The 15496-nt window shown below is 48.6% G+C and overlaps 1 protein-coding gene across 1 annotated transcript; it reads left to right on the forward strand.

Moving 5' to 3' along the window:
• The first annotated feature begins 314 nt into the window (after window positions 1–314).
• Window positions 315–15295, forward strand: ddias (DNA damage-induced apoptosis suppressor). Its single transcript, XM_045213511.1, has 6 exons — window positions 315–694; window positions 10030–10191; window positions 12273–12396; window positions 12598–13163; window positions 14163–14385; window positions 15200–15295. Exons 1-6 carry the CDS (start codon window positions 579–581, stop codon window positions 15293–15295), a joined length of 1287 nt encoding a protein of 428 aa, XP_045069446.1. The 5' UTR covers window positions 315–578.
• The last annotated feature ends 201 nt before the right edge of the window (window positions 15296–15496 follow it).

The following is a 15496-nucleotide window of genomic DNA, read 5'->3' on the forward strand; positions in this document are numbered from 1 at the left end:
GCAGCTGCAGAGAGGTATTTGGGTGTGCGAGACTTAACATCAGAAGAGTTACAGGGAGTGTTAAGAGATGTCCCATCATCTCAGGTTGAGGGCATGAGGTAGAAATTAATATATTTAAATAGTGGAGAAGAGTGGGGTTAATTATTAGTAATAATTTTGAATTTGTGAGTGTAGTGTTAGATGGTAGGGTATTTCTTTGCTTTATTTTATTTTTCAAGAAAAAGATAAGTGAGTTGTACTCCAGTCTTGTAGGTGGCGGTAATGCAACAAATTGGATGCCAACCGCCGTTAAACCTCATTGAAGAAGAAGAAGATGAAGAAGAAACCGCTTCAAACCTGACGTCACTATTTAAAAGTTGCCGATCGTTCACAGAAATGTCTGCTATGAATTGGAGTTATTCTTCAAAATCCAGTAGCAATTTTACTCTTTTTTTTTTTTTTATAAGCGAAGGGTATTGCTGTCGAGGGATGCAGGAAAGCAGATCAACTCGTTGTTGGCTTGCTAGCTACTGGTAGCATGTTAGCTGCTAGTCATACACATTAACTAAGTGACTTATTTCTGGACAACCAGCCCGCTAATGTCAGTGAGAAGGGCTCTGGTGGACTGTGCTGTGCTTTCTCTTCAGGACTCGTGTGTGTTATACCCCTGTTGTAGAGGATGCTTCTCCAGGATGCGACAGACAGACAAGGACAGGTAAGACACATAGAGGGTAAAGTTAGCGTTTTCAGCCCATGACGTTACTGTTTCTGTGTGAACTACGACCCCGAAGCTGTGTTTTAACGTCTAGAAACGTAAATAATCATCGCTATGATCACTTGCGAAACGGTTTACGAAACATAAGGACCAGATCTTTCATATCAGTGAGGATAAAAAAATATATATATACACTTACTACAGCAGATTTGATCAGATCCATACACTGTGTGCAGCCAGCGGAGGAACCGCTTTCTCCCCAGATCGCTTACACACAGGTATTCGGAGCACACATAGCTAGATAACTATACTGGACAAAAATATAAACGCAACAATTTTAAACGATTTTACTGAGTTACTGTTCATATAAGGAAATCAGTCAATTGAAATAAATGTATTAGGGCCGAATCTATGGATTTCACATGATTGGGCAGGGCATAGGCCCACCCACTTGGGAGCCAGGCCCAGCCAATCAGAATGAGTTTTTAATTATTTATTACCTGACACAAATTCTCCTCAGTTTCATCAGCTGCCTGGAAGGCTGGTCTCAGGCAATCCCTTTAGGTGAAGAACTGTTGCCTCCCGAGGGGCGCAGTGCTAGCTGTGCCACTAGAGATCCTGGTTTGAATCCAGGCTCTGTCGTAGCCGGCCGAGACCGGGAGACCCATGGGGCGGCGCACAATTGGCCCAGCGTCGTCCAGGGTAGGGGAGGGAATGGCTGGCAGGGATGTAGCTCAGTTGGTAGAGCATGGCGTTTGCAACGCCAGGGTTGTGGGTTCGATTCCCACTGGGGGTATGAAAAATAAATAAATAAAATTATGCACTCACTAACTGTAAGTCTCTGGATAAGAGCGTCTGCTAAATGACTAAAATGTAATGTAAAATGTAAGAAGTCAGATATTGAGGTCCTGGGCTGGCGTGGTCTGCGGCTGTGAGGCTTGTTAGACGTACTGCCACATTTTCTAAAACAATGTTGGCTTATGGTAGAGAAATTAACCTTAAATTCTCTGGCAACAGCTCTGGTGGACATTCCTGCAGTCAGCATGCCAATTACACGCTCCCTCAACTTGAGACATCTGTGGCATTGTGTTGTGTGAAAAAACGGCACATTTTAGAATGGCCTTTTATTGTTCCCAGCACAAGGTGCACCTGTGTAATGATCATGCTGTTTAATCAGCTTCTGGATATGCCACACCTGTCAGGTGGATGGATTATCTTGGCGAAGGAAAAATGTTCACTAACAGGGATGTTAACAAATTTGTGCACAATGTGAGAAAAATAAGCTTAAAATAAGCTTTTTGTGCGTATGGAAAAATTCTGGGATCTTTTATTTCAGCTCATGAAACATGGGACCAACACTTTGCATGTTGCGTTTGTATTTTTGTTCAGGATAATTAGCACTGTGGTCAACTCTGCCGTGTCTGTCTTACGTAAACAAGCGCAGTAACATGGAGATATGGCCATGTGGGAGAACTAACCCTAACCCTGTAAAGGGGTGTAGTAATTGACCCTTTTGTTTTTAGAAAAGTATTTATCACAGATATGAAAGATACGTTCCTTATGTTTCCAAAACCGTACCATGTGTTAACGTTCAGACCGCGCATCGGGGCTCTTAACAAGTAGCCCAAGTAGATACTATCGCCAATAGTTTAGCCAATGCACACAGCACCCAGACGCACACAGCACCCAGACGCACACAGTGCTTGACTTGGACTTGGGATGAAAGAAGTGCAGGTGCTGTCTTTTTCCAAGTCGGTCCATTAGAATAGTTCATTATGCTGTAGAGACCGCTGTTCTGGGTATATTCTCTGTTCTGGGTATATTCTCTGTTCTGGGTATATTCTCTGTTCTGGGTATATTCACTGTTCTGGGTATATTCACTGTTCTGGGTATATTCTCTGTTCTGGGTATATTCTCTGTTCTGGGTATATTCTCTGTTCTGGGTATATTCTCTGTTCTGGGTATATTCACTGTTCTGGGTATGTTCTCTGTTCTGGGTATGTTCTCTGTTCTGGGTATGTTCTCTGTTCTGGGTATGTTCTCTGTTCTGGGTATGTTCTCTGTTCTGGGTATGTTCTCTGTTCTGGGTATATTCTCTGTTCTGGGTTTATACAAATGTTTCATGACTTTCCCATGACTTTTATTGAAGCCTATGTGACAGTGAGCTAAGATAAGACGGGGATTTGCCTAGCAGTGATTTATAGATGACCTGGAGCCAGTGGGTTAAAGCCTATGTGACCGTGTAGATTGCCCTCTGCATTGTGTTTTGATTGCTTACATATGACAAAAGGATCAGGGTTGGTGTTAGTCTTTTTCTCTGATAATGACGATGATAATAATGGGTAACTTCCATGAACAAATACTGTACTGCCCTAATATGCCAAACTCCTCTGAAAAGTGAATAAAGGGGACATGAATAGCCATGCTAGCCCAATGACAACACGTAGCCTACAGTAGAAAGCACAGTAGCTAGCTAGCATGTACAGCATTCACAAATCAACAGATATAATGATCATACAGTGGATTCCGAATGTATTCAGACCCCTTGACTTTTTCCACATTTTGTTACGTTACAGCTTTATTCTAAAATTGATTCAATTATTATTTTTCCTCATCAATCTACACACAATACCCCATAATGACAAAGTGAAAACAGTTTTTTTTTAAACCAATACATTATTTACATAAGTATTCAGACCATTAGCTATGAGACTCGAAATTGAGCTCGGGTGCATCCTGTTTCCATTGATCATCCTTGATGTTTCCAAAACTTGATTGGAGTCCACCTGTGGTAAATTCAATTGATTGGACATGATTTGGAAAGGCATACACCTGTCTATATAAGGTCCCACAGTTGACAGTGCATGTCAGAGCAAAAACCAAGCCATGAGTTTGAAGGAATTGTCCGTAGAGCTCCGAGACAGGATTGTGTCGAAGCACAGATCTGGAGAAGGGTACCAAAAAATTTCTGCAGCATTGAAGGTCCCCAAGAACACAGTGGCCTCCATCATTCTTAAATGGAAGAAGGTTGGAACCACCAAGTCTCTTCCTAGAGCTGGCCCCCCAACCAAACTGAGCAATAGGGGAGAAGGGCCTTGGTCAGGGAGGTGACCAAGAAACCGATGGTCACTCTGACAGAGCTCCAGAGTTCCTCTGTGGAGATGGGAGAACCTTCCAGAAGGACAACCATCTCTGCAGCACTCCACCAATCAGGCCTTTATGGTAGAGTGGCCAGACAGAAGCCACTCCTCAGTAAAAGGCACATGACAGCCCGCTTGGAGTTTGCCAAAAGGCACCTAAAGGACTCTGACCATGAGAAACAAGATTCTCTGGTCTGATGAAACCAAGATTGAACTCTTTGGCCTGAATGCCAAGCGTCACGTCTGGAGGAAACCTGGCACCATCCCTACGGTGAAGCATGGTGGTGGCAGCATCATGCTGTAGGGATGTTTTTCAGCGGCAGGGAATGGGAGACTAGTCAGGATCGAGGGGAAAGATGAACAGAGCAAAGTACAGAGAGATCCTTGATGAAAGCCTGCTCCAGAATGCTCAGGACCTTAGACTGGGGCGAAGGTTCACCTTCCAACAGGACAACGACCCTAAGCACACAGCCAAGACAATGCAGGAGTGGCTTTGGGACAATGTCCTTGAGTGGCCCAGCCAGAGCCCGGACTTGAACCTGATCAAACATCTCTGGAGAGACCTGAAAATAGCTGTGCAACAACGCTCCCCATCCAACCTGACAGAGCTTGAGAGGATCTGCAGAGAAGAATGGGAGAAACTCCCCAAATTCAGGTGTGCCAAGCTTGTAGCGTCATACCCAAGAAGACTTGAGGCTGTAATCGCTGCCAAAGGTGCTTCAACAAAGCATACTTGTAAATGTGATGTTTTTGCTTTGTCGTTATGGGGTATTGTGTGTAGGTTGAGGGTAAAAAAACTATTTAATCAATTTTAGAATAAGGCTGTAACGTAACCAAATGTGGAAAACATCAAGGGGTCTGAATACTTTCCCAATGCACAGTAAAGGACAAATACACGATTTTCATGGGACAAATTTTCAGTAACCTACCTCTTCCACATGGATACATAAAACAGGTAAGGTGGCAGGGGATGTTGTTATGAGGAGGAAGGAGAAGGATGGAGGACAGGGGATGTTGTTATGAGGAAGGAGAAGGAAGGAGGACGGGATGTTGTTATGAGGCGTAAGGAGAAGGAAGGAGGACAGGGGATGTTGTTATGAGGAAGGAGAAGGAAGGAGGACGGGATGTTGTTATGAGGAGGAAGGAGAAGGAAGGAGGACGGGATGTTGTTATGAGGCGTAAGGAGAAGGAAGGAGGACAGGATGTTGTTATGAGGAGGAAGGAGAAGGAAGGAGGACGGGATGTTGTTATGAGGCGTAAGGAGAAGGAAGGAGGACAGGGGATGTTGTTATGAGGCGGAAGGAGGACGGGATGTTGTTATGAGGAGGAAGGAGAAGGAAGGAGGACGGGATGTTATGAGGAGGAAGGAGAAGGAAGGAGGACGGGATGTTGTTATGAGGCGTAAGGAGAAGGAAGGAGGACAGGGGATGTTGTTATGAGGCGGAAGGAGAAGGAAGGAGGACAGGGGATGTTGTTATGAGGAGGAAGGAGAAGGAAGGAGGACGGGATGTTGTTATGAGAAGGAAGGAGGACGGGGGATGTTGTTATGAGACGGAAGGAGAAGGAAGGAGGACAGGGGATGTTGTTATGAGGCGGAAGGAGAAGGAAGGAGGACGGGGGATGTTGTTATGAGGAGGAAGGAGAAGGAAGGAGGACAGGGGATGTTGTTATGAGGCGGAAGGAGAAGGAAGGAGGACAGGGGATGTTGTTATGAGGAGGAAGGAGAAGGACTGAGGACAGGGGATGTTGTTATGAGGCGGAAGGAGAAGGAAGGAGGACGGGGGATGTTGTTATGAGGAGGAAGGAGAAGGAAGGAGGACAGGGGATGTTGTTATGAGGCGGAAGGAGAAGGAAGGAGGACGGGGGATGTTGTTATGAGGAGGAAGGAGGACGGGGGATGTTGTTATGAGGAGGAAGGAGAAGGAAGGAGGACGGGATGTTGTTATGAGGAGGAAGGAGGACGGGATGTTGTTATGAGGCGTAAGGAGAAGGAAGGAGGACAGGGGATGTTGTTATGAGACGGAAGGAGAAGGAAGGAGGACAGGGGATGTTGTTATGAGGCGGAAGGAGAAGGAAGGAGGACGGGGGATGTTGTTATGAGGAGGAAGGAGAAGGAAGGAGGACAGGGGATGTTGTTATGAGGCGGAAGGAGAAGGAAGGAGGACGGGATGTTGTTATGAGGAGGAAGGAGAAGGAGACTTGTTAGACCTACATGAAAAAGTAAAGCTTTATTGACACTGGAATGCTGCTGTCTGATTCCATGTAGGCTTACCATCTCCTGCCGTTGGGCCCTTGATCAAGGCACTTAACCCCCCACAAAATAGAACCGCACTGTTAGTCACATGTTGTCAACCCTCCATCTGGAGAGCTCCTGGGTGTTTCAGAGCTGGATCAAAAGCCAAGTCTGCTTATCAAGGTCCTGTTGAGCAGCTGATGTTTAGGCAACAATGTGGTTAGACCAGGGCTTGAACAAAAGCCTGCACACCCAGTAGCTATCCTGGAGGATGGCTGCCACCCTCAATATAAAATATTGCAACATTACAACCAAATACCTTTTGTCTTTATAAAATGATTCCCTAGACATGTTTATACTGTATATAAGGCTGTAATATTCATGTTTCAGGAGAGATTTATGCACAGCCAGTTATTTGTCAATTAGGCTATTCTTAGAATATTTTAAACATTGTCACAATTAAATGGCTACTGTTTAATAGAGGGGAATCCCAGCTTTCCAAAGGTGCAGATTCATTTAGGCTATCTACCGTGCCAGTGGAAATGCGATAACCACATGAATGCTTAGTTAGCTATAGTTAACTAGCGAGAGAACTCGTAGGAGTTATGTTTTGAATTGGTTATCTCGCTAGTCTGTCTGGTGTTATTTTCTACCTGTCCTGCTCTCTGACCCCTAGCACTGGCACACGCACTGAAGGGTCATTACCGTAATGGCTGATATGTAGATTAAAGTGATTCATCATATTTAAGTGTGCCTGAATTACATTAACAAAAATGATGAAACTAATTTCCATGACTTTTCGTGACCTTACAAACCCAACTTGGAACAGCGCATCATTGCCGTTCAGGCGTGTGTATTTTCAATCTGTAACAGTTTACTGTCACTCACAGATTCACAGACTAGCGGCAGATATACAAAGCGGAATCCGGAAATGAATGCCCACTCTCAATTGCTATATAATGCAGATTCCGCTTTGATCAACCTTTTTTGCGTGTCGATCAGGGCCCGCTATTGGCTACTTGGTTATATAGAGGAGCCAGTCCAGCTCTGGCCCAAGTCAAGCACTACACACGCAACAGGCAGACACTGGAAGGTCCCAGTCCAGCTCTGGCCCAAGTCAAGCACTACACACGCAACAGGCAGACACTGGAAGGTCCCAGTCCAGCTCTGGCCCAAGTCAAGCACTACACACGCAACAGGCAGACACTGGAAGGTCAACTGTAGCTTCACCTTAGTCCAAGATGTCCTCTTAAGAGTCTACCGCTACTCCTTAAGGTCCAAGGACTTTATGTTATTTTCAGAGGTAGACTGGATCTGGCCAAAACAGATTCTCCGTTCTAGAAACATAAACCCCTCTGCTTTCACATCACATCAAAATAATAACTGGCTTTATCACAGTTGCAGCCGACAGTATTTTTCAGTGACAACACGTTTCTGGCAGCCGCCTTCTGTTTACACACAGGTGAAGGGAGCCAGCCAGATACAGGTGTTGGGAGCCAGCCAGATACAGGTGTTGGGAGCCAGCCAGATACAGGTGTTGGGAGCCAGCCAGATACAGGTGTTGGGAGCCAGCCAGATACAGGTGTTGGGAGCCAGCCAGATACAGGTGTTGGGAGCCAGCCAGATACAGGTGTTGGGAGCCAGCCAGATACAGGTGTTGGGAGCCAGCCAGATACAGGTGTTGGGAGCCAGCCAGATACAGGTGTTGGGAGCCAGCCAGATACAGGTGTTGGGGAGCCAGCCAGATACAGGTGTTGGGAGCCAGCCAGATACAGGTGTTGGGAGCCAGCCAGATACAGGTGTTGGGAGCCAGCCAGATACAGGTGTTGGGAGCCAGCCAGATACAGGTGTTGGGAGCCAGCCAGATACAGGTGAAGGGAGCCAGCCAGATACAGGTGTTGGGAGCCAGCCAGATACAGGTGTTGGGAGCCAGCCAGATACAGGTGAAGGGAGCCAGCCAGATACAGGTGTTGGGAGCCAGCCAGATACAGGTGTTGGGAGCCAGCCAGATACAGGTGTTGGGAGCCAGCCAGATACAGGTGTTGGGAGCCAGCCAGATACAGGTGTTGGGAGCCAGCCAGATACAGGTGTTGGGAGCCAGCCAGATACAGGTGTTGGGAGCCAGCCAGATCTGTCTGACTGTAGTGTTGTTGTTGTCCTGTAGATGGCACTGCTCCAGATCTGTCTGACTGTAGTGTTGTTGTTGTCCTGTAGATGGCACTGCTCCAGATCTGACTGACTGTAGTGTTGTTGTTGTCCTGTAGATGGCACTGCTCCAGATCTGTCTGACTGTAGTGTTGTTGTTGTCCTGTAGATGGCACTGCTCCAGATCTGTCTGACTGTAGTGTTGTTGTTGTCCTGTAGATGGCACTGCTCCAGATCTGTCTGACTGTAGTGTTGTTGTTGTCCTGTAGATGGCACTGCTCCAGATCTGTCTGACTGTAGTGTTGTTGTTGTCCTGTAGATGCCACTGCTCCAGGTCTGTCTGACTGTAGTGTTGTTGTTGTCCTGTAGATGGCACTGCTCCAGATCTGTCTGACTAGTGTTGTTGTTGTCCTGTAGATGGCACTGCTCCAGGTCTGTCTGACTGTAGTGTTGTTGTTGTCCTGTAGATGGCACTGCTCCAGGTCTGTCTGACTGTAGTGTTGTTGTTGTCCTGTAGATGGCACTGCTCCAGATCTGTCTGACTGTAGTGTTGTTGTTGTCCTGTAGATGGCACTGCTCCAGGTCTGTCTGACTGTAGTGTTGTTGTTGTCCTGTAGATGGCACTGCTCCAGGTCTGTCTGACTGTAGTGTTGTTGTTGTCCTGTAGATGGCACTGCTCCAGGTCTGTCTGACTGTAGTGTTGTTGTTGTCCTGTAGATGGCACTGCTCCAGATCTGTCTGACTGTAGTGTTGTTGTTGTCCTGTAGATGGCACTGCTCCAGGTCTGTCTGACTGTAGTGTTGTTGTTGTCCTGTAGATGGCACTGCTCCAGATCTGTCTGACTGTAGTGTTGTTGTTGTCCTGTAGATGGCACTGCTCCAGATCTGTCTGACTGTAGTGTTGTTGTTGTCCTGTAGATGGCACTGCTCCAGGTCTGTCTGACTGTAGTTTTGTTGTTGTCCTGTAGATGGCACTGCTCCAGGTCTGTCTGACTGTAGTGTTGTTGTTGTCCTGTAGATGGCACTGCTCCAGGTCTGTCTGACTGTAGTGTTGTTGTTGTCCTGTAGATGGCACTGCTCCAGATCTGTCTGACTGTAGTGTTGTTGTTGTCCTGTAGATGGCACTGCTCCAGGTCTGTCTGACTGTAGTGTTGTTGTTGTCCTGTAGATGGCACTGCTCCAGGTCTGTCTGACTGTAGTGTTGTTGTTGTCCTGTAGATGGCACTGCTCCAGATCTGTCTGACTGTAGTGTTGTTGTTGTCCTGTAGATGGCACTGCTCCAGATCTGTCTGACTGTAGTGTTGTTGTTGTCCTGTAGATGGCACTGCTCCAGGTCTGTCTGACTGTAGTGTTGTTGTTGTCCTGTAGATGGCACTGCTCCAGGTCTGTCTGACTGTAGTGTTGTTGTTGTCCTGTAGATGGCACTGCTCCAGGTCTGTCTGACTGTAGTGTTGTTGTTGTCCTGTAGATGCCACTGCTCCAGGTCTGTCTGACTGTAGTGTTGTTGTTGTCCTGTAGATGGCACTGCTCCAGGTCTGTCTGACTGTAGTGTTGTTGTTGTCCTGTAGATGGCACTGCTCCAGGTCTGTCTGACTGTAGTGTTGTTGTTGTCCTGTAGATGGCACTGCTCCAGGTCTGTCTGACTGTAGTGTTGTTGTTGTCCTGTAGATGGCACTGCTCCAGGTCTGTCTGACTGTAGTGTTGTTGTTGTCCTGTAGATGGCACTGCTCCAGGTCTGTCTGACTGTAGTGTTGTTGTTGTCCTGTAGATGGCACTGCTCCAGATCTGTCTGACTGTAGTGTTGTTGTTGTCCTGTAGATGGCACTGCTCCAGGTGTTGCTACAGCTGTCTGGAACAACAGCTGGACTACAGGTACCGTCTCTCTCTAAGGGTAACCAGAGACCACACCATATTTGGGGTGACTGTGTTCGGGAGCTGTCTCAACCCCCTCTTCGGAGCCCCTGCCACCCACCTTCACAGGTAACATCAAGGTTTCAGTGGGTTAGAACCGTGCTTGACTTGGACTGAAATAGGTGCCTGTACTCATTTTGGGTGCAGGTACTGTTTATATTTACAGTGCGTTCGGAAAGTATTCAGACCCCTTGACTTTTCACACATTTTGTTACGTTACAGCCTTATTCTAAAAATTATTAAACTTTTTTTTTTTCATCAATCTACACACAATACCCCATAATGACAAAGCAAAAACAGGTTTTTAGACGTTTTTGCAAATTTATTAAAAATAAAAAACTTAAATATAACATTTTACATAAGTATTCAGACCCTTTACTCAGTACTTTGTTGAAGCACCTTTGGCAGCGATTACAGCCTCAAGTCTTCTTGGGTATGACGCTACAAGCTTGGCACACCTGTATTTGGGGAGTTTCTCCCATTCTTCTCTGCAGATCCTCTCAAGCTCTGTCAGGTTGGATGGGGAGCGTCGCTGCACAGCTATTTTCAGGTCTCTCCAGAGATGTTCGATCGGGTTCAAGTCCGGGCTCTGACTGGGCTACTCAAGGACATTTAGAGACTTGTCCCGAAGCCACTCCTGCGTTGTCTTGGCTGTGTGCTTAGGGTCGTTGTCCTGTTGGAAGGTGAACCCTCATCATGGATCTCTCTGTACTTTGCTCTGTTCATCTTTGCCTCGATCCTGACTAGTCTCCTAGTCCCTGCGGCTGAAAAACATCCCCACAGCATGATGCTGCCACCACCATGCTTCACCATAGGGACGGTGCCAGGTTTCCTCCAGACGTGACGCTTGGCATTCAGGCCAAAGAGTTCAATCTTGGTTTCATCAGACCAGAGAATCTTGTTTCTCATGGTCTGAGAGTCTTTAGGAGCCTTTTGGCAAACTCCAAGTGGGCTGTCATGTGCCTTTTACTGAGGAGTGGCTTCCGTCTGGCCACTCTACCATAAAGGCCTGATTGATGGAGTGCTGCAGAGATGGTTGTCCTTCTGGAAGGTTCTCCCATCTCCACAGAGGAACTCTGGAGCTCTGTCAGAGTGACCTTTTCGGGTTCTTGGTCACCTCCCTGACCAAGGCCCACCCCCGATTGCTCAGTCCGGCCGGGCAGCCAGCTCTTGGAAGAGTCTTGGTGGTTCCAAACTTTAAGAATGATGGAGGCCACTGTGTTCATGGGGACCTTCAATGCTGCAGAAATGTTTTGGTACCCTTCTCCAGATCTGTGCCTCAACACACTCCTGTCTCAGAGCTCTACGGACAATTCCTTCGACTTCATGGCTTGGTTTTTGCTCTGACATGCACTGTCAACTGTGGGACCTTATATAGACAGGTGTGTGCCTTTCCAAATCATGTCCAATCAATTGAATTTACCACAGGTGGACTCCAATCAAGTTGTAGAAACATCTCAAGGATGATCAATGGAAACAGGATGCACCTGAGCTCAATTTCAAGTCTCATAGCAAAGGGTCTGAATACTTATGTAAATAAGATATTTCTGTTTTTTGTTTTTAATAAATGTGCCCCAAAAAATTGTTTGCCTGTTTTCGCTTTGTCATTATGGGGTATTGGGTCATTGTGGGGATATTGGGTCATTGTGGGGATATTGGGTCATTATGGGGTATTGGGTCATTGTGGGGTATTGGGTCATTATGGGGTATTGGGTCATTGTGGGGTATTGGGTCATTGTGGGGTATTGGGTCATTATGGGGTATTGGGTCATTATGGGGTATTGGGTCATTATGGGGTATTGGGTCATTATGGGGTATTGGGTCATTATGGGGTATTGTGTGTAGATTGAGGAATTGTTTTATTTAATCCATTTTAGAATAAGGCTGTAACGTAACAAAATGTGGAAAAAGGGAAGGGGTCTGAATACTTTCCGAATGCGCTGTAGGTTGAGGAGCATCACAATACTTATTTTTTCCAGGAACTCTGCAATATTTTTAAGACAATACATGAGCTGCCGGAACTTAGTTCCTATGAAGTCCACAGGGTTACAGTATGTTCAATTAAAAGACTGGGTTTGTATGAGAATGGCAACATGGATAAACAAAGTGGTCGTGTGTGTGTCTGTGTGTGTGTGTCTGTGTGTGTCCAGGCTGGTGGAGGAGTCTTCAGGTCCAATGGGAGGTGGAGGTCAGAGGTCAGGATGTCGGAGCAGGCTGCTGGTTAAGGCCGTGGAGGACTGTTTCATTGGAAGACATTTTGTTTTTGGGATCAAGGTACAACACTAATGAATCGTCATGGTTATGATTTATGGGCTTTAGATCAAACATCTCAACTGTCTCATGAGAAAGGAAACCACCTGGCTTTTATTACATTATATCAACTATTACAAAATGATGCCAGTGTTCCCCAAGTAGTATGATTGGAGGTTGTATTGTGTTATTCCATCCAGCTATGTTGTGATGTCTCTGGTGCAGATATCTGGCCCCCTCCCCTACAGGAGAGAGTCAGGCCAGTTCATCGCCTGTCAGATCTCTCTGCCCCTGGACTCTGCTCCAGGCTGCTCTGTGGTCAGTTACTACAGAACCCTCCTACAGCAAGCTGCTCTCTGCGCTGACTGGGCAACAGCTCCCCAGCCCAGCGCTGACACCAGTACAGCTCCTCTCCTGCTCCACCCCTCTCCTCTCTGCAGCTTCAACTCTACACTGCCCTCCTGTGGCCGGTCCCTGTCACTGCATCGCACCTTAACCCTCACCCCAACCTCGACCTTCATACACACAGCACACTGGCAACAGTCTCCGGGGGTGATCACGTCGTCTGCAGAACAGGAGGAAGAGGAGGGGTGTAGCTCTGAGGGTGGGGGGGAGGTCACAGGGAGACAGAGAGCCCCTACTGTGTCTCGGTGGCTGACTGTCTGTGAGGAGGGAGAGAGAGAGGAGGAAGTCTCCACCTCGCCCCACGGACCGAGCCAGGGGGAGGGAGGACACAGTAGGAACAGCAGCCAGGGGGAGGGAGGACACAGTAGGAACAGCAGGCAGGGGGAGGGAGGACACAGTAGGAACAGCAGGCAGGGGGAGGGAGGACACAGTAGGAACAGCAGCCAGGGGGCGGGAGGACACAGTAGGAACAGCAGGCAGGGGGAGGGAGGACACAGTAGGAACAGCAGCCAGGGGGAGGGAGGACACAGTAGGAACAGCAGCCAGGGGGAGGGAGGACAAAGTAGGAACAGCAGCAAGGGGGCGGGAGGACACAGTAGGAACAGCAGCCAGGGGGAGGGAGGACACAGTAGGAACAGCAGCCAGGGGGAGGGAGGACACAGTAGGAACAGCAGGCAGGGGGAGGGAGGACACAGTAGGAACAGCAGCCAGGGGGAGGGAGGACACAGTAGGAACAGCAGGCAGGGGGAGGGAGGACAAAGTAGGAACAGCAGCCAGGGGGAGGGAGGACAAAGTAGGAACAGCAGGCAGGGGGAGGGAGGACAAAGTAGGAACAGCAGCAAGGGGGAGGGAGGACACAGTAGGAACAGCAGGCAGGGGGAGGGAGGACACAGTAGGAACAGCAGCCAGGGGGAGGGAGGACACAGTAGGAACAGCAGGCAGGGGGAGGGGAGGACACAGTAGGAACAGCAGCCAGGGGGAGGGAGGACACAGTAGGAACAGCAGGCAGGGGGGAGGGAGGACACAGTAGGAACAGCAGGCAGGGGGGAGGGAGGACACAGTAGGAACAGCAGGCAGGGGGAGGAGGACACAGTAGGAACAGCAGCCAGGGGGAGGGGAGGACACAGTAGGAACAGCAGGCAGGGGGAGGGAGGACACAGTAGGAACAGCAGCCAGGGGGAGGGAGGACACAGTAGGAACAGCAGGCAGGGGGAGGGAGGACACAGTAGGAACAGCAGCCAGGGGGAGGGAGGACACAGTAGGAACAGCTACTGGGATGTTCTGTCCTCTTTCTGTGAAGGCCCTGACTCCCCTGTTCACCCCCCTGCCTCTCTCACGTGGACCGCTCCAACACAGCCTGGCCATATACGGACTGCACCATCCAGCCTGAGGAAGATGGGTGTTTCAGACACGGAGGAGGAGTGCAGGTCAGAGTGTGAACAGACCTGTCTATCGGACTGTGTGGCCTGGGAAGACCTGCCCTTCTCTGAGTGTCTGGGGGAGTTTGTCTGGGATCCTGCAGACACCGAGACACGGACACCAACTGACCATCAGGCCCAGACCAGCCCTGTGGGGAGAAACCTGTCCACTGCCCAGAGAGACACAGAGGCAAGCCCCACATCACACAGAACTCTACTGGACGTTCCTAATGTTGAACAGCTGACCCATAGAGGCCTCCGCCCTCGGTCACCTGGACACACAGCTGACCTGGAAGAGACTTATAACTGTTCAGCTGACCTCTTCCACTTCTCTCAGACCAGCGTCAACACGGACTCACACACACCCAACACGGACTCACACACACCCAACACGGACTCACACACACCCAACACGGACTCACACACACCCAACACGGACTCACACACACCCAACACGGACTCACACACACCCAACACGGACTCACACACACCCAACACGGACTCACACACACCCAACACGGACTCACACACACCCAACACGGACTCACACATGGACACACCTTCAGAGTGTTGTGACTGGGTCCCTTTGTCCCAGTCGACTCCCATCATCAGGAAGACTGCTCCACCACACACACTACGGCTCAGAGCCCAGCGACACACACCCAGCAACACCCAAACACACACACCCAGCAACACCCAAACACACACACCCAGCAACACCCAAACACACACACCCAGCAACACCCAAACACACACACCCAGCAACACCCAAACACACACACCCAGCAACACCCAAACACACACACCCAGCAACACCCAAACACACACACCTAAAGGACTCTCACACACACCTAAAGGACTCTCACACACACCTAAAGGACTCTCACACACACCTAAAGGACTCTCACACACACCTAAAGGACTCTCACACACACCTAAAGGACTCTCACACACACCTAAAGGACTCTCACACACACCTAAAGGACTCTCACACACACCTAAAGGACTCTCACACACACATAAAGGACTCTCACACACAGCTAAAGGACTCTCACACCCCAAGAGACCCCGGCAGCCAGAGCCCAGAGACTATGTACTAGCTCTGCAGTGTCAGAGGTTAACGAGAAGAGCTCTGAAGAGATCACCTGGGGGGAGAAGGACCGGTAGTGTGGATGTGTGTGACAACAGTGAGGTGATCTCTCCCACTCAGAGACCCTGGTGCTCCAGAAGGACAGACCGACAGCAGGCTGGGGGAGGGAGAGAGGACAGTTGGAGGACCACAGGGGGAGAGAGAGAGGACA

The sequence above is a fragment of the Coregonus clupeaformis genome, unplaced genomic scaffold, assembly GCF_020615455.1.
Source record: "Coregonus clupeaformis isolate EN_2021a unplaced genomic scaffold, ASM2061545v1 scaf0117, whole genome shotgun sequence".
NCBI classification, from domain to species: Eukaryota; Metazoa; Chordata; class Actinopteri; order Salmoniformes; family Salmonidae; genus Coregonus; species Coregonus clupeaformis.

Excerpts from the sequence above, each read along its gene's own strand:
- ddias (XM_045213511.1), top strand. The coding sequence starts at position 579 with ATGTCAGTGAGAAGGGCTCTGGTGGACTGTGCTGTGCTTTCTCTTCAG. Across the intron at positions 695-10,029 it reads CGACAGACAGACAAGGACAG|ATGGCACTGCTCCAGGTGTT; the intron begins GTAAGACACATA and ends GTTGTCCTGTAG. Across the intron at positions 12,397-12,597 it reads ATTTTGTTTTTGGGATCAAG|ATATCTGGCCCCCTCCCCTA; the intron begins GTACAACACTAA and ends TCTCTGGTGCAG.